The 27,841-nt window shown below is 49.6% G+C and overlaps 1 protein-coding gene across 2 annotated transcripts in view; it reads left to right on the plus strand.

Annotated features, from left to right (window-relative positions):
• The window catches only part of MATR3 (matrin 3), a 220,219-nt gene extending 196,617 nt beyond the window's left edge, over positions 1-23,602 (plus strand). For both annotated transcript variants that reach the window (XM_086931450.1, XM_086931449.1), the window contains one exon: positions 22,789-23,602. In XM_086931450.1, the coding sequence (XP_086787576.1) occupies positions 22,789-22,848 (60 nt within the window). In that variant the 3' untranslated portion in view covers positions 22,849-23,602. The remainder of the gene's footprint in view (positions 1-22,788) is intronic.
• Positions 23,603-27,841: the final 4,239 nt, after the last annotated feature.

Here is a 27,841-nt window from a genome sequence, read left to right on the forward strand (position 1 = left end):
ACTTGCAGCAGACCGCAGTGTTCTTTAGGATGGTGCCTGCGGATGCAGGGTGACTACTCCTTAGCCACAAGGGAGAATCTTGAAGAAGAAATCGTGAAGTCCTTTCGAAGAAAGTGGTATCTTGATTCCAAAGATGATCTAATTTTAACAGGGGGCCCGCTCCCATCTTTATACTAAAAAAGGGGGCTGACCCGGTGACTAGGTCCTGCCTATGGGTGGGACTAGGTGGGGGGTGGTTACACCCCTCAGCCATGCCGGACTTCCCCAGGCCAGGGGCTGGTGTGCCCCTGGAACTGGTTCAGACCGGCCTATGCGTAGTGAGCACCGGGGTGCCACTCAGCAGTCACCTTCCTGTAAAGCCCTGCCTACCCAGGATACACAAAACCATGTCTGGGACGGTGCTAGCACCGCCCCTGACAGGAAACCCTTTGTCCAGGCTCCCCTCGCTGGAAGGACTCCCAGCTGCAGGGGGTCAGACTCGTGTCTGTGGTGGCAGCATCCATTTTGTGGAGCTGAGGCTTCAGTTAACTTTAACCGGGGTTCACAGTTACATACATGTCGTGTCCCTCTAGAAGGGTGGAATGCTAACCCCGTCGCCAGAATTGGCGAGGGGTTAGTATTCCAATTCGTATGACACCTTACTCGACATGTTTTGATAAAGCAATACCAAAGATAGCATTTAACCGCGAGGATTATAATGCACTTAAGAGTATATGGTATGCGATATCATGGAACAGCTATTAGGACTTGATTCCGCAAGCTGCAGACAGGCTCAGCTCATGCCAGAGCACCATCTCACACGATTCCAAGCACTCTGCCTTCAGGATTGTTAAGGCCTGCCATAGGAGTGACTGATAGGAATCTGTGTGTCCATTTTAGGGTTAGGTATAGGTATACTACACCTACAGCAAAGGGTGATTACACGACTTTGCCCCAGCTGTCATGCAGCCAGTTGTGTCAAATTTAGGAGGCCAGCCAGGGGTGGCATAATACATGCTGCAGCCCCTGGCAGCCCTGGGTACACCCATGCCCTGAGTTACAGGGTCTGATAGGGTGGCCCAGTACCAATTGGAAATGTACCTAGGGTACATGGAATCCATTTTAAAGAGAGAGCAGTAGGCCTGGGGTCCTGATTGGCAGGATCCCAGGTCGACTATGTCAAAAACCAGCTAAAACACAGGGCAAAAAGTTGGGGGCAACCATAGTCAGGAGGTACCTTCCTACACAACCCCCCCCCAAACGAAAGGAGATAAGGCTATCCTTGTCCAGGTAAGCCTCTATTACCTAAGTGGCCATATAAGGAAGGACCAGCTCTGGCTTGGTTTCCCCCTGTGTCATGGTCCACTAGGCAACCCCTCACCCTAAGGGTATCTGAGGGTCTCCACCATAGGGAATCTCTGTCTCTGGTGTGTCTTGGGAAAGTAAAAGGCTGATGCTGGGATGGAGTACTGAAGTGAGGCTCCTCTACCTTTGGGCTCAACTTCCTCCAATCACCATTCATCATGTGTGCCTTTCTTTCTTTAGCTGAGATGCACTGAGCTCTCAGGGTCAGCCTCTGGCTACCTAAAGCTGGAGGCTGAGTCCCTCTGTTTGGCTTACTGGAGGGACAGGTCAGGTCTGGGGTTTTTAGGGCCCATGTTTGGCTGTGCCCAACAGTGTCCAGCTGTGGGAGTTCCCTAACTACTTTTAAGGGGGATCCCTCAGGAGTCTGTTCTATTTTCACTTGGCTAGGTTTACCAGCTTCAGTGATCCTAATCTGCTGATTAAGGGGTTCTTTTGGACAGGGGGCCCTTTTGGGTCCACCACTGGCCTCCCTGATCTCTTCAGCCCTGGGCTGACTGAGGCAGGGTAGAGAGGTGCAGGTTACCTGCTCCAGACTGGGTCCCACCTGGGAAGGGTCCACTGCCATCAGGGGCTCTGCCAGGCTAGGCCTGACTACCTCTGGGGCAGTTCCTTCAACAGGGGTAGAGTCAGTTCCCTGAGGAGGCTGGCTCTCACCTAGTGTCTGGGAGGGGGAAGACTCTTCTTCCTCCTCAATGCTCTCTGTTTGAGTGGAGTGAGCCATTGTTTCAGGCTTCACAACCTCACTATCTGTTTGAGTAGAGGCTGAGACCATTTCAACCTTGCCAACCTTTTCAGGAGGGCACTCAGTTTGTGTTTGGGCTGTGACTGTCACAGCCCTCCTATCCTGTTCTGGAAAGTCTGTCTGAGCCTGGGCAGTGGCTACCACTGCCCTTCCAACCTTTTCAGGGAGGAATGGTGCTTGGACGGGGGCTGTAGCTATTACTGCCCCACTAACCTGTCTGGATAGGCCTATCATTCTGGAGTGAGTTTCTTGCTCCACCTCAGCCCATGCTGAGAGTTCCAGGTCATTCCCCAGTAAGCAATCTACAGGTAGGTTATCTGTCACTGCCACTCTCATGGGCCCTGTGACATTACCCCAACTGAGCTTGACTACTGCCATGGGATGCCTTCTCTTCACTCCATGAATGTCTGTCACCTGATAAGTAAAACCAGGGGTCAGTTGAGCAGAGGGGACCAGATGGTCACTCACCATGGTGAGGCTGGCCCCTGTGTCTCTGAATGCCTCAACTTTCTGACCATTCACTAAAACTTCTTGTCTATACTTTCCCAAAATGTGGGGTCCAGTAGTGAAGTTGGCAAACCCCATGCCAGTCTCACAGACAAGAGTGTGGTCAGGGAACCTGGCTAGGCCATAGTCCTCCTGATTGCCCAAAGTAATGCCCACCACATTCTTGGGGGCACTCCCACCACCTGGGGGATTACCACTAGTGGTAACAGGAGGTTTAGGAGTATTACCTGGGGGTATATTTCCCTTATTACCATTTTTAGGGCAACTGGCATCACTTTTGTAATGGCCCACCTGTTTACAGGTATGGCAATAAGGTTTCTTCTGTTCTGAAGGAGTGTTCTGGGACCCACCACCCTTGTTGGAGTTTTGGGGCCCTTGGGAAGTCTTCTCTTTGGATTTATCCCCACCCTTCTCTTGAGGCTTGGTTGATTCCTTTTTCTGGTCACCACCCTGGTTTTTAGGCCTAACCCTGGTTCTGACCCATTTGTCTGCCCTCTTACCCAATTCCTGTGGAGAGGTCAGATCAGAGTCTACCAGGTGCTGATGTAATAACTGGTTCTGACAATTATTTAAGATTTGCTCCCTCATAATTAGATTATACAATCCTTTAAAATCAGTAACCTTACTACCCAGTAGCCAGCCTTCAAAAGCCTTAGTGGCACAATCAACAAAGTCAGTCCAATCTTGAGACTGAGTTTTCTGGGTGTCTCTGAACAGCATCCTGTATTGTTCAGTGGTTAAACCAAACCCATCAACCAGTGTATTCTTCAAGATTTTGTAATTGTTAGCATCCTCCACCCTTGTGGTGAGGAGCTTATCTCTACCTTTACCATCAAAGGAGAGCCACAAGATAGCTGCCCACTGACTTTGGGGAACACCCTGCACAGTGCAGGCTCTCTCCAAAGCAGTAATCCATTTGTGGATGTCATCCCCTTCTTTAAAGGGGGGCACTATCTTATTCAGGTGCTTTGTATCAAAACTCCTTTCCCTATTGCTAGGTTTATTGCTGCCACCAGTGGGCTGTAGCCCACATAATTCTTGCTCTCTAGCAAGGGCAAGTCTCTCTTTGGCCAGGGCAAGTTCTTCCCTTTCAATCCTCAGTTTGACTGCCCTTTCTTCAGCTTCATACACTCTCCTCTTAGGGGAAGACATCCCTCTGTGAGAAGAGTTGAGAGAGCCATTGGTTCGAAAGGATCTGTTGGAGCCTCTTGATAGAGACCTAACTCGTCCATTCCCAATGTTAAGCTGACCTGAGAGTGGCCCCAGGGGTCCCCCAGTACCAATCTCATGTCTGCTTAAGTTGGACCTGGTTAGTCTTCTGACTTCTACCTGTCCCTTATCTGCCTCACCCCCTGACAACTGGTCATCATCCTCATCCTCAGCATCATCTGCTTCCTGGAGGGGATGGTCCTGGCTATCAAAGGGTCCCTGTAAGGAGGGCAAACTTCCTTCTGGATTAGAAGGGTCTGGGTTACCAGCCCTACTGGCATCATAAGCCTCTAAGAGACCAATCAGAAAGGAAGTGGTGGGGTTAGACCCCTGTTTTAGTTTCCTGAGAGTACACACTTGTCTCATCTCATGGAAGCTAAGAGCAGCATATTTTGAAGTAAGGACCTGTGGAGGGTCCACTGACACAAGGGGATACTCAGAGTTTCCTCCTTTGTCTGACATGCTGATTCTAGTGTGGTGTAAGTGATGCACCTACCTACACTATGTGTTTACCTACTGATCCCTTGCTAAGAGTTGCAGCCAAGGTGTGCTAGGCCTTGAGGAGCTACAACAGCTGGTTCAGTAGAACTCAGAGTATTCTAAGCTTTAGTTATATGTACCTAACAGTACTTATGTGATCTTTCAACAAGATATTCTTAGGATACGTGTGGTAAAACGACAGCAAGCTCAAATCCCAACCGCTGCTCACCAATGTGAGAAGGTGGCCTGATATGCAGTGGTCACTATTCTAGTGCCCACTATGTATCAGTCCAGCAACCCTTATTGATGATTGGTTGTAAGTCAACCTTATAGACCAGCTATCCTAGTAGCATGGATACGAGCAGTCTAAGGCTAAAGACTCGAGAGGGCGTGTTAAGCCAGCTGTTTACCACACATATACCCCTTGAATACCCAGTGAAAGGACACCACACAAGTGTTATGAAAATAAACAGTTATTTATTAAAGATCACAACAGCCCTGTACTCTTTATGAGGACAGGGTACTAAGCACAAACCAAAACTCTTACAAAAATACTTAAGTTAGCACAGTATATACAAATGCCCGAGGGGCACGGAAAACCATATACTCTAAAAGTGGAATGTGAAATTCCTAGCAGGTAAGTACAGTACTAATAGCTTTTGGAATCGCTAGGACTTGACTAGGGAATCGTTAGATTACGACTAGGAGGCCTAGGGGACTCGGGTGCAGTGTGTGCACTCTCACGCGAGATGCGGACAAAAGTCTATGGTAGCTAGGAAATAGAAAGTTAGTGTTCTCGGGCGAACCCGACCTGGTAGGGAGAAAACGAGAGTAGATTCTGACCCTTGGATAGTGAGGCTATGCTGGGGCACCGAAATGCCGAGGTTACCTAGCCCAGGGGCTGCAGCTGCATAGGTCTGAAGAGACGTCGGGAATCCTCGTAGACGGACCAGGAGCCGGAAGAAAAGATGCTGGCCGGTGACCAGTGAAGAAAGTTCAGTTGGATCCAAGCCTGGATCTCGAAGATAGATGACACCTGAAAGCAGAGGGGACCAAGTTCGAGACTACTAGCCAGTAGTCAGTGGGCACCAGGAGGGCACCGGATGGTAGCCACCTCGACAAGGTGAGTGGGTGACGCTTGACTCGAAGATCTCACGGACCAGGAGGCGTTGTCGGCGACCAGGATGGAGGATCGAGCTGTCCCACGAAGATAGAAGCTGTCGGCGTCGCTGGACCCAGGATTGGGCAACAAAGCCTTGGCAAATTCAAGCCCACGCGGTGGACCTAAAATGGCGTCTGGAGTGGACCAGGAGGGTCCGGGGTGCCTCTCTTGAAAAAGGAAGCAAGGGCCAGCCTGGAGCAACCAGACCAGCAGAAGAGTTGTTGTCGGGCGTCGTTCGGAAGGCCACAAGCCAGCCGGCTAGTAGCCAGACAACGCGGTGCACAGCAAACAGCAGAAGGGCCCCACGCCGATCGTGGAGATGCAGGGAGGCTGACCTTAGGTGCTGGAGCTGCGCAGGGTCGGGGCTTCTCGGACCCCAAAGCACTCACCAGTGGAGGACACGGTGGGCTTGCAGTAAAGATGTCGTGCAGTCTTGGCGATCGTCGGTCCCTCGAGGTCTCGTCGCACTCACGGTTCTCAGCTTGGCTGTAGAGGTGAGTAGAGGTCAGAGGTGCCAGGGAAGCCGGGTCTCGTCGAGCTGGGTCGTCGGATTCGTGATGAAGGACTTGCAGCAGACCGCAGTGTTCTTTAGGATGGTGCCTGCGGATGCAGGGTGACTACTCCTTAGCCACAAGGGAGAATCTTGAAGAAGAAATCGTGAAGTCCTTTCGAAGAAAGTGGTATCTTGATTCCAAAGATGATCTAATTTTAACAGGGGGCCCGCTCCCATCTTTATACTAAAAAAGGGGGCTGACCCGGTGACTAGGTCCTGCCTATGGGTGGGACTAGGTGGGGGGTGTGAGAAGGTGGCCTGATATGCAGTGCTCACTATTCTAGTGAACACTATGTATCAGTCCAGCAACCCTTATTGATGATTGGTTGCAAGTCAACCTTATAGACCAGCTATCCTAGTAGCATGGATACGAGCAGTCTAAGGCTAAAGACTCGAGAGGGCGTGTTAAGCCAGCTGTTTACCACACATATACCCCTTGAATACCAAGTGAAAGGACACCACACAAGTGTTATGAGAATAAACAGTTATTTATTTAAAGATCACAACAGCCCTGTACTCTTTATGAGGACAGGGTACTAAGCACAAACCAAAACTCTTACAAAAATACTTAAGTTAGCACAGTATATACAAATGCCCGAGGGGCACGGAAAACCATATACTCTGAAAGTGGAATGCGAAATTCCTAGCAGGTAAGTACAGTACTAATAGCTTTTGGAATCGCTAGGACTTGACTAGGGAATCGTTAGATTATGTCTAGGAGGCCTAGGGGACTCGGGTGCAGTGTGTGCACTCTCACGCGAGATGCGGGACAAAAGTCTATGGTAGCTAGGAATTAGAAAGTTAGTGTTCTCGGGCGAACCCGACCTGGTAGGGAGAAAACGAAAGTAGATTCTGACCCTTGGATAGTGAGGCTATGCTGGGGCACCGAAATGCCGAAGTTACCTAGCCCAGGGGCTGCAGCTGCATAGGTCTGAAAAGACGTCGGGAATCCTCGTAGACGGACCAGGAGCCGGAAGAAAAGATGCTGGCCGGTGACCAGTGAAGAAAGTTCAGTCGGATCCAAGCCTGGATCTTGAAGATAGATGACACCTGAAAGCAGAGGGGACCAAGTTCGAGACTACTAGCCAGTAGTCAGTGGGCACCAGGAGGGCACCGGATGGTAGCCACCTCGACTAGGTGAGTGGGTGACGCTTGACTCGAAGATCTCACGGACCAGGAGGCGTTGTCGGCGACCAGGATGGAGGATCGAGCTGTCCCACGAAGATAGAAGCTGTCGGCGTCGCTGGACCCAGGATTGGGCAACAAAGCCTTGGCAAATTCAAGCCCACGCGGTGGACCTAAAATGGCGTCTGGAGTGGACCAGGAGGGTCCGGGGTGCCTCTCTTGAAGAAGGAAGCAAAGGCCAGCCTGGAGCAACCAGACCAGCAGTCGTGAAGTCGTTGGGCGTCGTTCAGAGGGCCACAAGCCAGCCGGCTAGTAGCCAAACAACGCGGTGCACAGCAAACAGCAGAAGGGCCCCACGCAGATCGTGGAGATGCAGGGGGGCTGATCTTGGGTGCTGGAGCTGCGCAGGGTCGGGGCTTCTCGGACCCCAAAGCACTCACCAGTGGAGGACACGGTGGGCTTGCAGTAAAGATGTCGTGCAGTCTTGGCGATCGTCGGTCCCTTGAGGTCTCGTCGCACTCACGGTTCTCAGCTGGGCTGTAGAGGTGAGTAGAGGTCAGAGGGGCCAGGGAAGCCGGGTCTCGTCGAGCTGGGTCGTCGGATTCGTGATGAAGGACTTGCAGCAGACCGCAGTGTTCTTTAGGATGGTGCCTGCGGATGCAGGGTGACTACTCCTTAGCCACAAGGGAGAATCTTGAAGAAGAAATCGTGAAGTCCTTTCGAAGAAAGTGGTATCTTGATTCCAAAGATGATCTAATTTTAACAGGGGGCCCGCTCCCATCTTTATACTAAAAAAGGGGGCTGACCCGGTGACTAGGTCCTGCCTATGGGTGGGACTAGGTGGGGGGTGGTTACACCCCTCAGCCATGCCGGACTTCCCCAGGCCAGGGGCTGGTGTGCCCCTGGAACTGGTTCAGACCGGCCTATGCGTAGTGAGCACCGGGGTGCCACTCAGCAGTCACCTTCCTGTAAAGCCCTGCCTACCCAGGATACACAAAACCATGTCTGGGACGGTGCTAGCACCGCCCCTGACAGGAAACCCTTTGTCCAGGCTCCCCTCGCTGGAAGGACTCCCAGCTGCAGGGGGTCAGACTCGTGTCCGTGGTGGCAGCATCCATTTTGTGGAGCTGAGGCTTCAGTTAACTTTAACCGGGGTTCACAGTTACATACATGTCGTGTCCCTCTAGAAGGGTGGAATGCTAACCCCGTCGCCAGAATTGGCGAGGGGTTAGTATTCCAATTCGTATGACACCTTACTCGACATGTTTTGATAAAGCAATACCAAAGATAGCATTTAACCGCGAGGATTATAATGCACTTAAGAGTATATGGTATGCGATATCATGGAACAGCTATTAGGACTTGATTCCGCAAGCTGCAGACAGGCTCAGCTCATGCCAGAGCACCATCTCACACGATTCCAAGCACTCTGCCTTCAGGATTGTCAAGGCCTGCCATAGGAGTGACTGATAGGAATCTGTGTGTCCATTTTAGGGTTAGGTATAGGTATACTACACCTACAGCAAAGGGTGATTACACGACTTTGCCCCAGCTGTCATGCAGCCAGTTGTGTCAAATTTAGGAGGCCAGCCAGGGGTGGCACAATACGTGCTGCAGCCCCTGGCAGCCCTGGGTACACCTATGCCCTGAGTTACAGGGTCTGATAAGGTGGCCCAGTACCAATTGGTAGATGCACCTAGGGTACATGAGGTGATTTAGAAAGAGAACAGCCAGGCTGTGGGTCTGATTGGCAGGCCCACAGCCAGAGAAAAGTCGTAAACCAGTGAAACAAAAGCAAAAAAATCTGGGTGATCATAGGATTGCAGACCCTACTCTCCTACATGACCCCCCCCCAAACTTTGGGACAATAAGCTAACCTTGACCAGGTGAGTCTTCTTGTTCTAAGTGGAAATATCTGGAGAGCCCATCGGCATTGCCATGATCAGTACCAGGTCTATGTTCCACTGTAAAGTCCATCCCCTGTAGGGAAATGGACCACCTAAGCAGTTTGGGGTTTTCACCCTTCATCTGATTTAGCCACAAGAGGGGCTTATGGTCGGTCTGAATCTTGAAGTGAGTGCCAAACAAGTATGGCCTCAGCTTCTTCAGGGCCCAAACCACAGCAAAGGCCTCCCTCTCAATAGCTGACCAATTCTTCTCTCTGGGGGTCAGCCTTCTGCTTATAAAAGCAATGGGCTGATCCTGACCATCAAAATTCAGTTGAGAAAGAACAGCTCCCACACCCAACTCAGAAGCATCTGTTTGGACAATGAATGGTTTGGAGTAGTCTGGACTCTTAAGGATAGGTGCTGTGCACATGGCCTGCTTTAGGTCATCGAATGCTTTTTGACAGCCTGCTGTCCACTGAACCTTTTTTGGCATTTTTTTACTTGTCAGTTCATTTAATGGTGTCACAATGGAACCATAGTTCCTGACAAATTTTCTGTAGTATCCAGTCAGGCCCAAGAAAGCTCGAACCTGAGTCTGGGTGGTTGGAGGAGCCCAGTCCCTGATTGACTGTATTTTGCTCTCCAGTGGCTGAACCTGGCCTCCACCTACAAGGTGGCCCAGGTATACAACCTGTGTCTGCCCTATCTGGCACTTGGTGGCCTTGATAGTGAGGCCTGCTGCTTGCAGAGCCTCTAACACTTTCCTCAGGTGGACCAGGTGATCCTCCCAGGTGGAGCTAAAGACAGCAATATCATCTAGATATGCTGCACAGAAGTCATCCAGCCCAGTAAGGACTTGATTCACCAACCTTTGGAAGGTGGCAGGTGCATTTTTCAGACCAAAGGGCATTACCACAAATTGATAATGCCCACCAGGGGTTGAAAATGCTGTTTTGGGCTTGGCATCCTCAGCTAACCTGATTTGCCAATACCCAGCTGTTAAGTCAAATGTACTTAAGTAGTTGGCAGAAGCCAATCTATCTATAAGTTCATCTGCCCTTGGTATTGGATGGGCATCAGTCTTAGTGACTGCATTGAGACCCCTGTAGTCTACGCAAAACCTCATCTCTCTCTTACCATCTTGGGTGTGAGGCTTTGGCACTAGAACTACTGGACTAGCCCAAGGGCTATCTGAGGGTTCAATGACTCCCAATTCCAACATTTTCTGCACTTCAGTTTTTATGCAATCTCTAACATGATCAGGCTGCCTGTAGATTTTACTCTTGACTGGCAGGCTGTCACCAGTGTCAACCTCATGGGTGCACCAATTGGTCTGACTGGGTGTCAGAGAGAACATACGTCTGAAAGACTGAAGAACCTGTTTACAGTCTTTCTGCTGATGTTCAGAGAGGCTGCCACAAAAGACAACACCATCTACTGACCCATCATCAGGATTCTGAGTGAGCAGGTCTGGGAGAGGGTCACTCTCTTCCTCCTGTCCCTCATCTATGGCCATGAGCAAGCTCATGTCCTTCCTGTCGACATATGCTTTGAGCCTGTTGACATGGAGTACCCTATGGGGACTCCTGGGAGTTCCAAGGTCCACCAGGTAGGTGACCTCTCCCTTTTGCTCAAGGATTGTGTGGGGCCCAGACCATTTGTCTTTGAGTGCTGCTGGGGCCACTGGCTCCAGCACCCACACCTTCTGTCCAGGCTGATAAACAGTCAGGACAGCCTTTTGGTCATGCCAAGCTTTTTGAAGTTCTTGACTGGCCTTAAGGTTTTCTGATGCCTTCTCCATATACTCAGCCATCCTGGAGCGGAGACCAAGTACATAGTCCATTATGTTGGTTGCAGGCTTTTTGAGAGGTCTCTCCCATCCTTCCTTCACCAGACACAAGGGGCCTCTCACAGGATGCCCATACAAAAGTTCAAAAGGGCTGTAGCCAACCCCCTTTTGTGGGACCTCTCTGTAAGCAAACAGAAGGCAGGGCATCAGGACATCCCATCTACGCCTGAGTGTTTCAGGTAGTCCATGAATCATCCCTTTTAGGGTCCTGTTGAACCTTTCAACAAGCCCATTGCATTGTGGGTGATAGGGTGTAGTGAATTTGTAATTGACACCACACTCCTTCCACATAGCAGTTAAATAGCTTGACATGAAGTTTGCACCTCTGTCAGAGACAACCTCCTTAGGGAAGCCCACTCTGGAGAACACTCCAACTAGGGCCCTTGCCACCACAGGGGCTGTGGTGGTCCTAAGTGGAATAGCTTCAGGATACCTGGTGGCATGATCCACTACCACCAGTATAAACTTGTGCCCTGATGCTGTCTGGGGTTCCATTGGACCAACAATGTCAATCCCCACTCTTTCAAAGGGCACCCCCACCACAGGCATTGGTATAAGGGGGGCCTTTGTTGTGCCACCTGACTTACCACTGGCTTGGCAAGTGACACAGGAGCGACAAAACTCCTTGGTATCCTCATTCATGTGAGGCCAGTGAAAGTGTGAGACAAGCCTGTCCCAAGTCTTTGTCTGGCCTAAGTGTCCTGCTAAGGGAATCTCATGGGCCAAGGTAAGTAGGAAACCTCTCTGAGACAAGGGTACAACCAGCCTCCTGGTCATGCCAGGCTTGGGGTCTCTTGACTCAGTGTACAGGAGTCCATCTTCCCAGTATACCTTGTGGGTACCTGTGGCGTTCCCAGCAGCCTCAGCAGCAGCCTGCTGTCTGAGGGGTTCAAGAGAAGGGCAGCCTAACTGGTCCTTCCCCAGGTCTTCCCTTGAGGGTCCCCCTGAACCCAAGAATTCAACTTGATCAAGTTCAAACTCTCTAGGCTCAGTTTCCCTCAATTCCTGCAGGTCAGCCTCCTCTGAGACTTGATCCACAACCTGGGGCAAGGGGGGAGGCACAGCCTTAACCCTACTGCTCTTTTTCTTGGAAGGTGTCTGGTCCATTGTTCCAGGATCCAGCACCTGTTCAGTGGGGCATCTTCTGGCCTGTGACCTAGTCACAGCAAACACATGTGCTGGCAAACCTAACATTTCCAGATGAGTCCTCTGCTCCACTTCTGACCATTGTGATGACTCCAAATCATTGCCCAACAAACAATCCACTGGGAGGTCTGAACTAACTACAACCTTCTTTTGGCCAGTTACCCCTCCCCAGGAGAAAGCTACAATTGCCATACTATGATTGGTAGTGACATTGCTTGCATTGGTCACCAGGAATTCTGTACCTGGCATGATCTGTCCAGGGTCCACAAAGCTAGGTGTCACCATTGTGACACTGGCACAAGTGTCCCTATAGGCCTGAGCCATTTTTCCATTAATAAAAGGTGTCTGTCTGTATTTGCCCAAAGTATTGGGACTTATGTCAGGGGACATATCCATATCCCCTGTACTGACAAGGACAGCCTGAGTGAGGGTGCCAACTAAGTTGTCACTCCCCTCAGAACCCAGGGTTAACCCTACTAAACCCTTGGGAGGTGCACTACCACTGCTGGCTGTACTAGGGGGCACAGGTGCCTTAGGGGCTGCAGTGGCAGGAGTCTGCCCTCCTCCTTTCTTGGTGCACTCACTAAACCAGTGAGTTTTACTTTTGCAGTATTGGCACCACCTTTTAGATTGGCCTTCTTTCTTCTTTTGGGGAGCCTGACCCCCACCCTCTTTGGGTTGTTGGGGACCTGTCGAAGACTTCTGGTCATTTTGTTCCCCTTTCGAATCCTTACCCTTCTGGTCTGCTTTCTTCTGACCACCTTGATTCTGGTTCTGTTTAACTCTTGTTCTAACCCATCTGTCTGCCTTCTTTCCCAATTCTTGGGGAGAGGTCAGATCTGAGTCAACAAGATGCTGATGCAACAACTGGTTCTGACAATTGTTTAAAATTTGCTCTCTCATCATCAAATTGTACAATCCTTTATAATCAGTAACCTTACTGCCCAGCAACCAGCCCTCAAAAGCCTTAGTGGCACAATCTACAAAGTCAGCCCAATCTTGAGACTGAGTTTTCTGGGTATCCCTGAACAGCACCCTGTACTGCTCAGTGGTTAGGCCAAACCCATCAACCAGTGCATTTTTCAAGACTTGGTAATCATTAGCATCCTCCACCCTTGTGGTGAGGAGCTTGTCTCTTCCTTTACCCTCAAAGGAGAGCCACAAGATAGCTGCCCACTGACTTGGGGGAACACCTTGCACAGTGCAGGCCCTCTCCAAAGCAGTAATCCATTTGTGGATGTCATCCCCTTGTTTAAAGGGGGGCACTATCTTACCAAGGTGTTTTGTATCAAAACTCCTTTCCCTATTGCTAGGTACAATGCTGCCACCAGTGGGGACTGTCCCACTCAATTGTTGCTCTCTAGCAAAGGCAAGCCTCTCTTTGGCCAGGGCAAGTTCTTCCCTTTCAATCCTCAGATTGGCTGCCTTTTCCTTAGCTTCATACATTCTCCTCTGGGGAGATGTCATTCCCCTTTGAGAGGAACGTTGAGAGCCATTGGTATGAAGGGATCTGATAGAGCCTCTTGATAGAGATCTATCTCGTCCATTCCCAATGTTAAGCTGACCTGAGAGTGGCCCCAAGGGTCCCCTAGTGCCCATCTCATGTCTGCTTAAGTTGGACCTGGTTAGTCTGCTGACTTCTACCTGTTCCTTTTCTGCCTCATCCCCTGATACCAAATCATCATCCTCATCATCAGCATCATCTGCTTCCTGAAGAGGATGGTCCTGGGCATCAAAGGGACCCTGTAAGGAGGGCATGTTGCCATCTGAATTAGAAGGGTCTGGGTTACCAGCCCTCCTTGCATCATGAGTCTCTAAGAGACCAATCAGAAAGGCAGTTGTGGGGTTAGACCCCTGCTTAATCTTCCTAGAGGTACACACTTGTCGTAACTCATGGAAGCTAAGCGCAGTATATCTTGAAGGGATGACCTGTGGAGGGTCAACTGACACAAGGGGAACCTCAGTGTTTCCTCCTTTGTCCGACATACTGTTTCTAGTGTGGTGTAAGTGATGCACCTACCTACACTATGTGTTTACCTACTGATCCCTTGCTAAGAGTTGCAGCCAAGGTGTGCTAAGCCTTGAGGAGCTACAACAGCTGGTTCAGTAGAACTCAGAGTATTCTAAGCTTTAGTTATGTGTACCTAACAGTACTTATGTGATCTTTCAACAAGATATTCTTAGGATACGTGTGGTAAAACAACAGCAAGCTCAAATCCCAACCGCTGCTCACCAATGTGAGAAGGTGGCCTGATATGCAGTGCTCACTATTCTAGTGAACACTATGTATCAGTCCAGCAACCCTTATTGATGATTGGTTGCAAGTCAACCTTATAGACCAGCTATCCTAGTAGCATGGATACGAGCAGTCTAAGGCTAAAGACTCGAGAGGGCGTGTTAAGCCAGCTGTTTACCACACATATACCCCTTGAATACCAAGTGAAAGGACACCACACAAGTGTTATGAGAATAAACAGTTATTTATTTAAAGATCACAACAGCCCTGTACTCTTTATGAGGACAGGGTACTAAGCACAAACCAAAACTCTTACAAAAATACTTAAGTTAGCACAGTATATACAAATGCCCGAGGGGCACGGAAAACCATATACTCTGAAAGTGGAATGCGAAATTCCTAGCAGGTAAGTACAGTACTAATAGCTTTTGGAATCGCTAGGACTTGACTAGGGAATCGTTAGATTATGTCTAGGAGGCCTAGGGGACTCGGGTGCAGTGTGTGCACTCTCACGCGAGATGCGGGACAAAAGTCTATGGTAGCTAGGAATTAGAAAGTTAGTGTTCTCGGGCGAACCCGACCTGGTAGGGAGAAAACGAAAGTAGATTCTGACCCTTGGATAGTGAGGCTATGCTGGGGCACCGAAATGCCGAAGTTACCTAGCCCAGGGGCTGCAGCTGCATAGGTCTGAAAAGACGTCGGGAATCCTCGTAGACGGACCAGGAGCCGGAAGAAAAGATGCTGGCCGGTGACCAGTGAAGAAAGTTCAGTCGGATCCAAGCCTGGATCTTGAAGATAGATGACACCTGAAAGCAGAGGGGACCAAGTTCGAGACTACTAGCCAGTAGTCAGTGGGCACCAGGAGGGCACCGGATGGTAGCCACCTCGACTAGGTGAGTGGGTGACGCTTGACTCGAAGATCTCACGGACCAGGAGGCGTTGTCGGCGACCAGGATGGAGGATCGAGCTGTCCCACGAAGATAGAAGCTGTCGGCGTCGCTGGACCCAGGATTGGGCAACAAAGCCTTGGCAAATTCAAGCCCACGCGGTGGACCTAAAATGGCGTCTGGAGTGGACCAGGAGGGTCCGGGGTGCCTCTCTTGAAGAAGGAAGCAAAGGCCAGCCTGGAGCAACCAGACCAGCAGTCGTGAAGTCGTTGGGCGTCGTTCAGAGGGCCACAAGCCAGCCGGCTAGTAGCCAAACAACGCGGTGCACAGCAAACAGCAGAAGGGCCCCACGCAGATCGTGGAGATGCAGGGGGGCTGATCTTGGGTGCTGGAGCTGCGCAGGGTCGGGGCTTCTCGGACCCCAAAGCACTCACCAGTGGAGGACACGGTGGGCTTGCAGTAAAGATGTCGTGCAGTCTTGGCGATCGTCGGTCCCTTGAGGTCTCGTCGCACTCACGGTTCTCAGCTGGGCTGTAGAGGTGAGTAGAGGTCAGAGGGGCCAGGGAAGCCGGGTCTCGTCGAGCTGGGTCGTCGGATTCGTGATGAAGGACTTGCAGCAGACCGCAGTGTTCTTTAGGATGGTGCCTGCGGATGCAGGGTGACTACTCCTTAGCCACAAGGGAGAATCTTGAAGAAGAAATCGTGAAGTCCTTTCGAAGAAAGTGGTATCTTGATTCCAAAGATGATCTAATTTTAACAGGGGGCCCGCTCCCATCTTTATACTAAAAAAGGGGGCTGACCCGGTGACTAGGTCCTGCCTATGGGTGGGACTAGGTGGGGGGTGGTTACACCCCTCAGCCATGCCGGACTTCCCCAGGCCAGGGGCTGGTGTGCCCCTGGAACTGGTTCAGACCGGCCTATGCGTAGTGAGCACCGGGGTGCCACTCAGCAGTCACCTTCCTGTAAAGCCCTGCCTACCCAGGATACACAAAACCATGTCTGGGACGGTGCTAGCACCGCCCCTGACAGGAAACCCTTTGTCCAGGCTCCCCTCGCTGGAAGGACTCCCAGCTGCAGGGGGTCAGACTCGTGTCCGTGGTGGCAGCATCCATTTTGTGGAGCTGAGGCTTCAGTTAACTTTAACCGGGGTTCACAGTTACATACATGTCGTGTCCCTCTAGAAGGGTGGAATGCTAACCCCGTCGCCAGAATTGGCGAGGGGTTAGTATTCCAATTCGTATGACACCTTACTCGACATGTTTTGATAAAGCAATACCAAAGATAGCATTTAACCGCGAGGATTATAATGCACTTAAGAGTATATGGTATGCGATATCATGGAACAGCTATTAGGACTTGATTCCGCAAGCTGCAGACAGGCTCAGCTCATGCCAGAGCACCATCTCACACGATTCCAAGCACTCTGCCTTCAGGATTGTCAAGGCCTGCCATAGGAGTGACTGATAGGAATCTGTGTGTCCATTTTAGGGTTAGGTATAGGTATACTACACCTACAGCAAAGGGTGATTACACGACTTTGCCCCAGCTGTCATGCAGCCAGTTGTGTCAAATTTAGGAGGCCAGCCAGGGGTGGCACAATACGTGCTGCAGCCCCTGGCAGCCCTGGGTACACCTATGCCCTGAGTTACAGGGTCTGATAAGGTGGCCCAGTACCAATTGGTAGATGCACCTAGGGTACATGAGGTGATTTAGAAAGAGAACAGCCAGGCTGTGGGTCTGATTGGCAGGCCCACAGCCAGAGAAAAGTCGTAAACCAGTGAAACAAAAGCAAAAAAATCTGGGTGATCATAGGATTGCAGACCCTACTCTCCTACAGGGGGTGGTTACACCCCTCAGCCATGCCGGACTTCCCCAGGCCAGGGGCTGGTGTGCCCCTGGAACTGGTTCAGACCGGCCTATGCGTAGTGAGCACCGGGGTGCCACTCAGCAGTCACCTTCCTGTAAAGCCCTGCCTACCCAGGATACACAAAACCATGTCTGGGACGGTGCTAGCACCGCCCCTGACAGGAAACCCTTTGTCCAGGCTCCCCTCGCTGGAAGGACTCCCAGCTGCAGGGGGTCAGACTCGTGTCTGTGGTGGCAGCATCCATTTTGTGGAGCTGAGGCTTCAGTTAACTTTAACCGGGGTTCACAGTTACATACATGTCGTGTCCCTCTAGAAGGGTGGAATGCTAACCCCGTCGCCAGAATTGGCGAGGGGTTAGTATTCCAATTCGTATGACACCTTACTCGACATGTTTTGATAAAGCAATACCAAAGATAGCATTTAACCGCGAGGATTATAATGCACTTAAGAGTATATGGTATGCGATATCATGGAACAGCTATTAGGACTTGATTCCGCAAGCTGCAGACAGGCTCAGCTCATGCCAGAGCACCATCTCACACGATTCCAAGCACTCTGCCTTCAGGATTGTTAAGGCCTGCCATAGGAGTGACTGATAGGAATCTGTGTGTCCATTTTAGGGTTAGGTATAGGTATACTACACCTACAGCAAAGGGTGATTACACGACTTTGCCCCAGCTGTCATGCAGCCAGTTGTGTCAAATTTAGGAGGCCAGCCAGGGGTGGCATAATACATGCTGCAGCCCCTGGCAGCCCTGGGTACACCCATGCCCTGAGTTACAGGGTCTGATAGGGTGGCCCAGTACCAATTGGAAATGTACCTAGGGTACATGGAATCCATTTTAAAGAGAGAGCAGTAGGCCTGGGGTCCTGATTGGCAGGATCCCAGGTCGACTATGTCAAAAACCAGCTAAAACACAGGGCAAAAAGTTGGGGGCAACCATAGTCAGGAGGTACCTTCCTACAACCATCTCACACGATTCCAAGCACTCTGCCTTCAGGATTGTCAAGGCCTGCCATAGGAGTGACTGATAGGAATCTGTGTGTCCATTTTAGGGTTAGGTATAGGTATACTACACCTACAGCAAAGGGTGATTACACGACTTTGCCCCAGCTGTCATGCAGCCAGTTGTGTCAAATTTAGGAGGCCAGCCAGGGGTGGCATAATACATGCTGCAGCCCCTGGCAGCCCTGGGTACACCCATGCCCTGAGTTACAGGGTCTGATAGGGTGGCCCAGTACCAATTGGAAATGCACCTAGGGCACATGGAATCCATTTTCAGAGAGAGAAGTAGGCCTGGGGTCCTGATTGGCAGGGCCCCAGGTCGACTATGTCAAAAACCAGCTAAAACACAGGGCAAAAAGTTGGGGGCAACCATAGTCAGGAGGTACCTTCCTACACCCGGTATGTCCAGCAAAGTTTCCACATTCCGACCACCACGAGGTCTGCAACCTCTGTCTATCGCCAGAACACGACGAGACGACCTGCACAGCTTGTGCATAATTCCGATCGAAGAAAACTATCTGGGATCGGAGGGCCAGTCGACACGAGATGAAGAGATCAGCTCCAGCACCAGAAGATATCTTCGACGTTCCGCTCTTTCCCGAAGAATACTCACCGGATCTCCAGATCGTATCGGAGGCAGACGATTCAGATGACTCCATTCCATCGGGTCAGCGCGTACTACTGTCCCTGCACCACATACACTGCCCAAACAGAAGGCAAAGGTCAGCACACCGCCCAAGGGGCCCAGTCACGACGGAACACCTACTTCGAAAGCCCCGCCTTCAAGCTCTGCTCCGAAATTAACTACGCCTTCCAGTGCCTCGACACCGAGCAAGCCTCTTCCATCGGCACGGAAAAATAAAGATGCCTCGGCACCGAAGCCAAAACACCCTTCGGTGCCGAAGACAAAAATAGTACTTAAACCGAAGACTGTTCCGGTATCGAAACCGAAAGAAGCATTCGCTCCGAAGCCGTCCACTAATACACCTTCGGTGCCAAAAACCACAAAGCCTGATTTTGAGGTGCCCAAATCCTCGAACATGTCTACGAAGCCGAAAACTGCACCTTCGGCTCCGAAAACTACAGGACGTTATAACTACTACCCAGGCTAAAGAAAGCAAACCACCTCTGCCGGCACCGAAAAAATCAACGCCCAAGAAGGTTATACAAGAGGAAGAACTTTTTCGACCAGATCCTCGACAAAAGAAGATATACATAGACCCAAACACAGGTCATGTAGGTGCTACGCCTCTCGAGACCAGCAGATGCACCTCCCACACCTGTGGTTCCTGCTGAGAAAAAGGACTGTGCAACCTCTATGAACCCTTCCTTTCCTATACCTCCCTCTTCTCCTGTTCTTCCTCACACATCACCTCAAATCTCTCCTGCCCATTCTCCATAATCACATTCGCCTCAGCAGAATGATGAGGAATATTATTTGGGGGGGAGGGGACGATATAGAGGAACCTGGTTCATATCCTGTACAGGAGGGTGTATTAATGTCTATGTGGGACCTTACAAACCCCCAAAATGTGCCTGACATTCCTGAGCCATACCCATCAAAACCTTCCCCTCCAGAAGATACCATTGGTTTTGGTCATCTGTTAAACAGAGCTGCAGTCTCTATGCATTCAGGCGACCTTGAGGAAGATTTTCTATTAGAAACCTTTGAGCAGTCTCCGCGGTCTGCTCAAATTCTTCCTATGATTAAGGGGGTAATCAAACATGCTCCAGAGGTATTTAAAGACCCTGTACGCACCAGAATATTGAACCCCAGAATTGGGAAAAAATATAGACCCGCACCCACAGATCCAGCCTATATTAAAGGACACCTACCACTAGACTCATTAGTTGTGTCCAATGCTAGGAAGAGGGCTAATTCTCAAACTCTGGCGAAGCACCCCACCTGACGAGGAATCCAAAGTAATTGACGCGTCAGGTAAAAGAATAGCTGCACGGGCTTCAAACATGGTCACTTTTTGTTCTATTTAGAAGGGGTAGGACTTGTCCCCTCCTTTCTTCTGACTCTCCTGATGCTCACCCATACCATCCCCACAGTCATCCTCTTCACACCAGGAGCAGCCCTAACCCTGCAGCGAGTGCCTTCCTTTTCAGACCAGACTGTAGGTTCTAGGTTGGTGTCTGTAGGAACCATGCTGCCCTGTGGCAGCTAGCCTAAGAGGCCTCAGTAACTGGATGAGCGGTAAGGAGTGTCAGAGCCAGGACGGATCTGATGCCTCCCTGGACATTTAAGCCAGCTGAACAAGGAGTGAGCCTGAACAAAGAGAAGGAGGTGGAGCCATGAGTCAGGGTGCTCCATGGGACTGGAGCTGGGGTAGGACCCAGGGGGCGGGCTGTGTCCTTCAGTGAATAAGCCACTCTAATGTAAACAAGAGGTTGAACTGTTACCCCAAGAGGAGTGGTTAACTTTGAGAGGTTCGTCATTTACTCAGTTATGACAAAACTTTTTTTAAGTTGCCAAATTATGCAGTCCTCCCGACAGCAGTTGTCCAAATCCTACGGGGGAAAATCCTCGTATAGAGGATCCACTCCGAAACGTCAATGACTTGTGTATCCCCCCCAATGTTGGAGGTCGAATCTGTTCTTTTCTAAGTGGTCCTCCATCACCTCGGACCGCTGGGTTCTGGACATTATGGCAAAGGGCCATGCTTTAGAGCAGCAGGTCCACGTCATCGACCTACGAGTGGGAGTTGCATCAACCAACTCTCGACCTTGTTTTTCGACGATGGGGTAGTCCGTCTCTGGATCTCTTTGCAACACTGGAGAACCGGAAATACCCATCTTACGCAAGTTGGCATCCCCACCACGGGTCGTGCGGGAATGCACTTTTGATGAATTGGTGCGATCTATTCGCCTACACTTTTCCTTCGATCCCGTTGGTGCCTCGTGTGCTGTGGAAGATGCCGAGACCGCCCTGCCACATTTTCCTGATCGTCCCCTGATAGCCCCAACAGGCGTGGTTCGCGGAGTTGCTCATTCTGCCCCAGTGCGAGCCCATCCTCGACCGTACCGCCTCACGATGGACAGGGATCAAATTAGCCATCCGAACCCCTGCTCTCTACAATTGTCGGCCTGGAACCTGAGCACCTTGAATTTGCGCATTTAAATATCTCGCCGGAATGTAGAGGCATTCTTGCTCAGGCCAGAGCTCTGTCTACCATTAAGACTTACAAGCTCAAATGGAAGAGGTTCTGCCATTGGTGTGTGGCTACGAATATCCATCCTATCCATTCCATTCCGGAGCAGCTATTTCCGTTCTTTTTGGACCTGGCTCAATCTGGGTTTTCCCATGCTACTTTGAGAGTTTTCTTGGCGGCAATCTCTCGTTTCTGGCAGGATGGCTTCTCCTCTCTCTGCTCTTCCAGAGTTATTTGTCAGTTTTTCAAAGGACTGTCCCGGAAGTTCCCACCTCTTCGGCATCCTCCTCCCACTTGGCATCTCAATGTCGTCTTAGACCAACTAATGAAGGCGCCATTCGAGCCTATCCATTAGGCGGACTTAAAGTTTCTGACCTGGAAGGTAGCCCTTCTCCTTGCTCTGACTTCATCTCGTCACGTGAGTGATCTTCATGCTTTAACTGTTAAACCTCCTTTTCTCCAATTCCGACCCAACTTTCCTGCCGAAGGTGCCTACGGATTTCCATCTAAATGAACCTGTTTTCTTAAAGACTTTCTTTGGCGATCCTCAATCTCCGGCAGAGCAGCGATTGCAATATTTGGACATCAAGCGATGCCTTAAATTTTACATCAGCAGGACAGCCCCTTTTCGCAGGTCCGATCAACTGTTCATTGCCTACGGAAGCATGGGTAAAGGGCGCCATGTTACCAAGCCAACTATTGCACGTTTGATTTTTCAGCCATTGTCTTCTGCCATCAGCAGGCAGGCAAGCCTCTACAATCTTCAGTGAGGGCTCATTCCACCAGGGCGATGTCATCCTCTACATCCCTGTTTGCTGGTGTGCTGCTACATCAGATCTGCCGAGCAGCCACGTGATCCAACAGGCACACGTTCACGAAGCACTACTGCTTGGATGCCTCTGGGCCAACAATACCAGCACCTAAAAAGAATAACTTCATCAGCTTTTTATCCTCCAGGAGTAGTAAAGTCAAGGAGCTAATACTTCAAGAAGGGTGAAGATTTTGAAATCCCAAGATGCACTGTACCACTGTAAATTAGATGTAATAACACCATTGATCACTCACTGCATTACCATAGAAGTAAAGCATGCATGCTGATAAGCTAAATGGAGCATTTAAAAATTAAGATGCACCATCTGTGGCTGAGATGTTTCCCCAATTACTGGTGTAGCCCCTTGGTACAATTGAGTCCCTGAAATGCAAGTGTTAAACAGCCATACAAAAGAGTTCTTGCCCCATGATAGTCCTCTCTTGCTAATAAAATATTATTTGCTACTGACCCCTAGTGCTGTGCTTTTCATTGCCCTAGAAATCTGTGAGGTGGGGTGAAGGAATAGGATTGGCCAGAAAAAGAAGATAAAGTGGCCCAGAATTTTAAAGCCATGCTGAGGAATATTCTGAACACAGTGATTTACTTATGCAGTCGGATAATTTAAGTTTTGTTGTCTGTGGAGAAGGGATGGATGTGATTTGGAATAGTGGAAGCAGCTTGAGCAGTCTTAAATGTTGAAAGATCAACTTGAATGAAGTGCTCGTATTAGTTTTGGGTATTAAGCTTTCTTGTATCTAACATGCAATCTATGTATCGGCTATTAAATATCTGAACTATGTTTTGTTTATTCTTACAGAAATCACTAGAAAAGCCAGCGGCAGCTAATCAGAAGAAAAAGAAACCTGTAAAAGATTAGTCACTAGTTGGGTGCACATTATTCCTGTTTTTAAATTGTTTATTTTTTTTAAAAAACATTCTAATAGTTAATGGATATTGTACTTTATTTTCTAATAACATGCTAGTATAGCTTTCATCTGTTGTAACGTGTCACAATTTTGTAACCATCATTTGCAACTCAAGTGGTCTGTAATTTTTGTTCCTTTAGAGCATGGGGATGATGGGTGAATTTTGTAAACATTCTGCCTCTGTTCCTGTAAAAGCTGTTTAAAAGTAAATTTCCTAGGAATTTACCAATTCCAGTGTTGCTCCATGTAAATGTAAACTACACACAGAATGAAACACAATTTTACCTTACTGTATTACTAGCTACCCAATTCCTTTGTTTTAGCCCTTCGTTGTGTTCCTTGGATGGGAGTACAAATAGATTTGTAAATGTTGTGAGAGCAGTTTTAAAAATATTTGGTATTTCATTTGCCTTCTTTTTGGCTAATCTTTGGCATAGCTGTTGGCACAGTTTCATATGTTAATATGTCTGGTCTGTTTCCTTGAACCTCCCATGATTCTGCACTGTTTTACCATCCTTGGTTATCACAGATTGGTATGTCTAGATGGCATACATGTGTAATTATCTTGAATTTAGACACGCATGCCTACCCTTTTGTAAACTGTAGGTATTTCTGAACTTTTGTGCTTGTTTTTGAACTTGATAATATGACAAATAAACATACCCTCACCTGCTGGTTACTAAATCAGTCTGTGTGATGAAAGTATTATGGTGGTAGCGTAATTTGTTCGCCTTTTTTTTTAAACCATAACCTTGAGGTATCTATTATGATTTAATACCCAGGAGGTTAAAAGCATTTTAGGTTTTCGCTGCTATCTTGCTTGGTGTCCAGATTTGCATTATGTAGAGTGGGAAAAGTATGCTTGATCTTTTTGCTGGAAAAATAAAAATTGCTTGTATTCAGCTGCACAAGATCATGGGATCTTCACCGGTTTATAAAAGTGGGCGCCTGGGAGCATGACCACAAAATATTTAAATATCGTTACCAATAAGTGATCTTGCCTATATTTATAACCTTGGAGTCATTCTCTGCCACCAGGCTGGACCCTGGAATCACAATTTTAACGGAATTCGTTTTTAATTCAGGGAAGAGAGGTTGGCCATTAGGTAGCTGTAGGAAATAGGTTTTTTATGTGATACATAAATAAAGTTGATTTCTGTTCCAGGGGATACTCTTGAATAAACTTAAGGAATCCACCTGAGCAGGATACAAGGTTGAGGTTTTTGTATGTTCCAACAATGGTGGAGAGCACTCTGTGTTCTTTAAACACCCCTCACACACCAAAAGGCCCCTTAGTGTCATGCTTCATCATAGAGGTCTTCGCATCCCTCTACGGAATGCGGTGTGCTGCTAACCAACGGCTACGCGGGAGCACTGATATCACTATGTGGGGTGCGTGACGGTTTAAGTACTAAAGTGAGTGGTAGGGTTAGGTGTGAATTGGTACGTGAATATGAAAAAATACCTGGCACGTGAGGGCTAGAAATCATTTTAAAATACCTCCGTGCTAGTATTGCTGAAAGGGGTGTAGTGGAGATCTTCTGCATTCAATGTACACCATCTCCTATGTCCGTCTAAATGTTTCGAAGCGTAAAGCTTCTTCAGGATGGGGTGCGCAGATCCCCACCTTACTCACATCTAGATGGTTGTAGGAAGGTGGATACCTGACTATGGTTGCCCCAACTTTTTTTTCCTGGGGTTTTGCTGGGTTTCCGACTTAGTTGGCCTGGGACCCTGCCAATCGGGACCCCAGGCCTACTGCTCTCTCTAAAATGGATTCCGTGTACCTTAGGTACATTTCCAATTGGTACTGGGCCACCTTATCAGACCCTGTAACTCAGGGCATAGGCGTACCCAGGACCTACAAGGGGCTGCAGCATGTATTATGCCACCCCTGGATGGCCATCTAAATCTGACACAACTGGCTGCACGACAGCTGGGGCAAGGAGGTGTAATCACCCTTTGCTTTAGATATAGTATACCTATATCTAACCCTAAAAAATGGACACACAGATTCCTATCAGTCACTCCTATGGCAGGCCTTGACAATCCTGAAGGCAGAGTGCTTGGAATCGTGTGAGATGGTGCTCTGGCATGAGCTGAGCCCGTTTGCAGCTTGCGGAACCAAGTCCTAATAGCTGTTCCATGATAACGCATACCATATACTCTTAAGTGCATTATAATCCTCGCGGTTAAATGCTATTTTTGGTATCGCTTTATCAAAACATGTCGAGTAAGGTGTCATACGAATTGAAATACTAACCCCTCGCCAATTCTGGCGACGGGGTTAGCATTCCACCCTTCTAGAGGGACTCGACATGTATGTAACTGTGAACCCCGGTTAAAGTTAACTCAAGCCTCAGCATCACAAAATGGATGCTGCCACCACAGACACGAGTCTGACCCCCTGCAGCTGGGAGTCCTTCCAGCAAGGGGAGCTTGGACAAAGGGTTTCCTGTCAGGGGCGGTGCTAGCACCATCCCAGACAGGGTTTTGTGTATCCAGGGCTTTACAGGAAGGTGACTGCAAGTGGCACCCCGGTGCTCACTACGCATCTGCCGGCTAGAACCAGTTCCAGGGGCACACCAGCCCCTGGCCTGGGGAAAGTCCGGCATGGGAGAGGGGTGTAACCACCCCCCTTCCTGGTCCCACCCCTAGGGCAGGACCTAGTCGCGTACCCACCCCTTTCTTTAGGATAAAGGCAGGAGCGGGGACTCTTCCAAATTAGATCATCTTTGAATCAAGAAACTACTTTCCACGAAAGGAACTCTTGACTCTTCTCAAGATTTCTCCCTTGTGATTAAGGAGTAGTCACCCTGCATCCGCAGGCACCATCTAAGAACTCTGCGGTTTGCTGCACGTCCTTCCTCCGGAATCCGACTGACCAGCTCGACGAGACCCGGCTTCCCTGGCACCTCTGACCTCTACCGACCTCTACAGCTAAGCTGAAAACCGTAGGTGCGACGAGACCTCGAGGGACAGGCCATCATCAGAACTGCACAACTTCTATCCAGCACGACCGCCGAGGGATCCTTTGGTGAGTGCTTTGGGGTCCGAGAAGCCCCGACCCTGAGCAGCTCCAGCACCGAAGTCCAGCCTCCCAGCACCCACGAGATCTGCGTGGGGCCCTTGTGCTTTTTGCTGCTCACCGCGTTGTCTGGCTACTAGCCCGCTGGCTTGTGGCCTTCCCGACGACGCCCGACAACATCACCGCTGCTGGTCTAGTTGCTCCAGACTGGCCCTTGCTCCCTTCCAGAAGAGGAGCACCCAGGACCCTCCTGGTCCACTCCGGACGCCATTTTGAGTCCACCGCGTGGGCTTGAATTTGCCAAGACTTGTTGCCCCAATCCTGGGTCCAGCGACGTCGACCGCATCAACCATCGTGGGACAGCTCGCACCTCCATCCTGGTCGCCGACAACGCCTCCTGGTCCGTGAGACTGCAGAGCCCAGCGTCGCCCACTCACCTAGCCGAGGTGACTACCATCCGGTGCCCTCCTTGTGCCATCTGATCACTGGCTAGTGGTCAAGAACTTGGTCCCCTCTGCTTTCAGGTGTCATCCATCTTCGATCCAGGCTTGGATCACTTCGAACAATCTTCACTGGTCGCCTGCCAGCAACTCTTTCTTCAGGCTCCTGGTTCGTCAACGAGGATTCCCGACGTCTTTTCAGACCTATGCAGCTGCAGCCCCTGGGCTAGGTAACTTCGGCATTTCGGTGCCCCAGCATAGCCTCACTATCCAAGGGTCAGGATCCACTGTCGTTTTCGACCTACCTTATCGGGTTCGCCCGAGAACACTAACTTTGCTTTTACTAGCTCCCATAGACTTTGTCCCGCATCCCGCGTGAGAGTGCACACTCTGCACCCAAGTCCCCTAGGCCTTCTACTAGTAATCTGAAGGTTCAGTAACGTAGTCCTAGCAATTCCAAAGCCTATTAGTCCAGTACTTACCTGCTAGTAATTTCGCATTCCGCTTCCATAGTATATGGTTTTCCGTGCCCCTCGGGCATTTGTGTAAATTGTGCAACTTAAAGTATTTTCATAAGAGTTTTGTTGTGTGCTTAGTACCCTGTCCTCATAAAGAGTACAGGGCTGTTGTGATCTAAATAAATACACTGTACCCACCCCATTGGTAGCTTTTACTGTAGGTAGACTGTGTAGGGGCTTTGTACGAGGTAGAAGCTGTGTCTGAAGTATATCCCCTGGTGGCACCAGATAGTTTGAGCAACAAAATGAATGTCTGGGAGCCTGCGAACGCAGGCACCCATAGATTTGGTGGTGTCTTATCTTTTTTCATTTTCTCTACTGATACATCTACCTCTGGTCCAAATAGGTGTTCGTCAAAGGGTTGGTTAAGAATGGCGCTTTGTACCTCGGGTTTGAACCCTGATATGCGCAGCCAGGCGTGTCTGCGTAGCAAGACACTGGTGTTAACTGCCCTAGAGGCCTTGTCTGCTACATCAAGGGCACACCTAATAGAGGTGTTTGTAATGTTTTTCCCCTCCTGGATGAGCTCGTTTGCTCTATCCTTGTACTTGTCAGGGAGGTGCCTCATTAGTGACTCTAGCTCATCGTAATGTGCCCTGTCATATCTGGCTAGCAGTGCCTGTGTATGGCGATACGCCACATGTTTGCTGCTTGAGACACTGTTCTTTTGCCTGATGCGTCAAGTAGCTTAGACTCTTTATCTGGTGGTGCAGCCTCACCGGATGTTTGTGAGTTTGCTCTCTTGCGTGCGTTGGAAACTACAAGTGAGTCTAGTGGTACTGGGCCTTTAATATATGCTGGGTCTGATGGGGCAGCTTTATATTTTTTCTCTACTCGAGGGTTAATGATCCGAGTTATGACTGGGTCTTTGAAAACTTCAGGAGCATGCTTGACCACTCCTTTGAGCATGGGCAAGATGGATTAGGACCGTTGTGCATTATCGAATGTATCCATCAAG

This window comes from Lissotriton vulgaris, chromosome 7, assembly GCF_964263255.1.
Source record: "Lissotriton vulgaris chromosome 7, aLisVul1.2, whole genome shotgun sequence".
NCBI lineage: Eukaryota > Metazoa > Chordata > Amphibia > Caudata > Salamandridae > Lissotriton > Lissotriton vulgaris.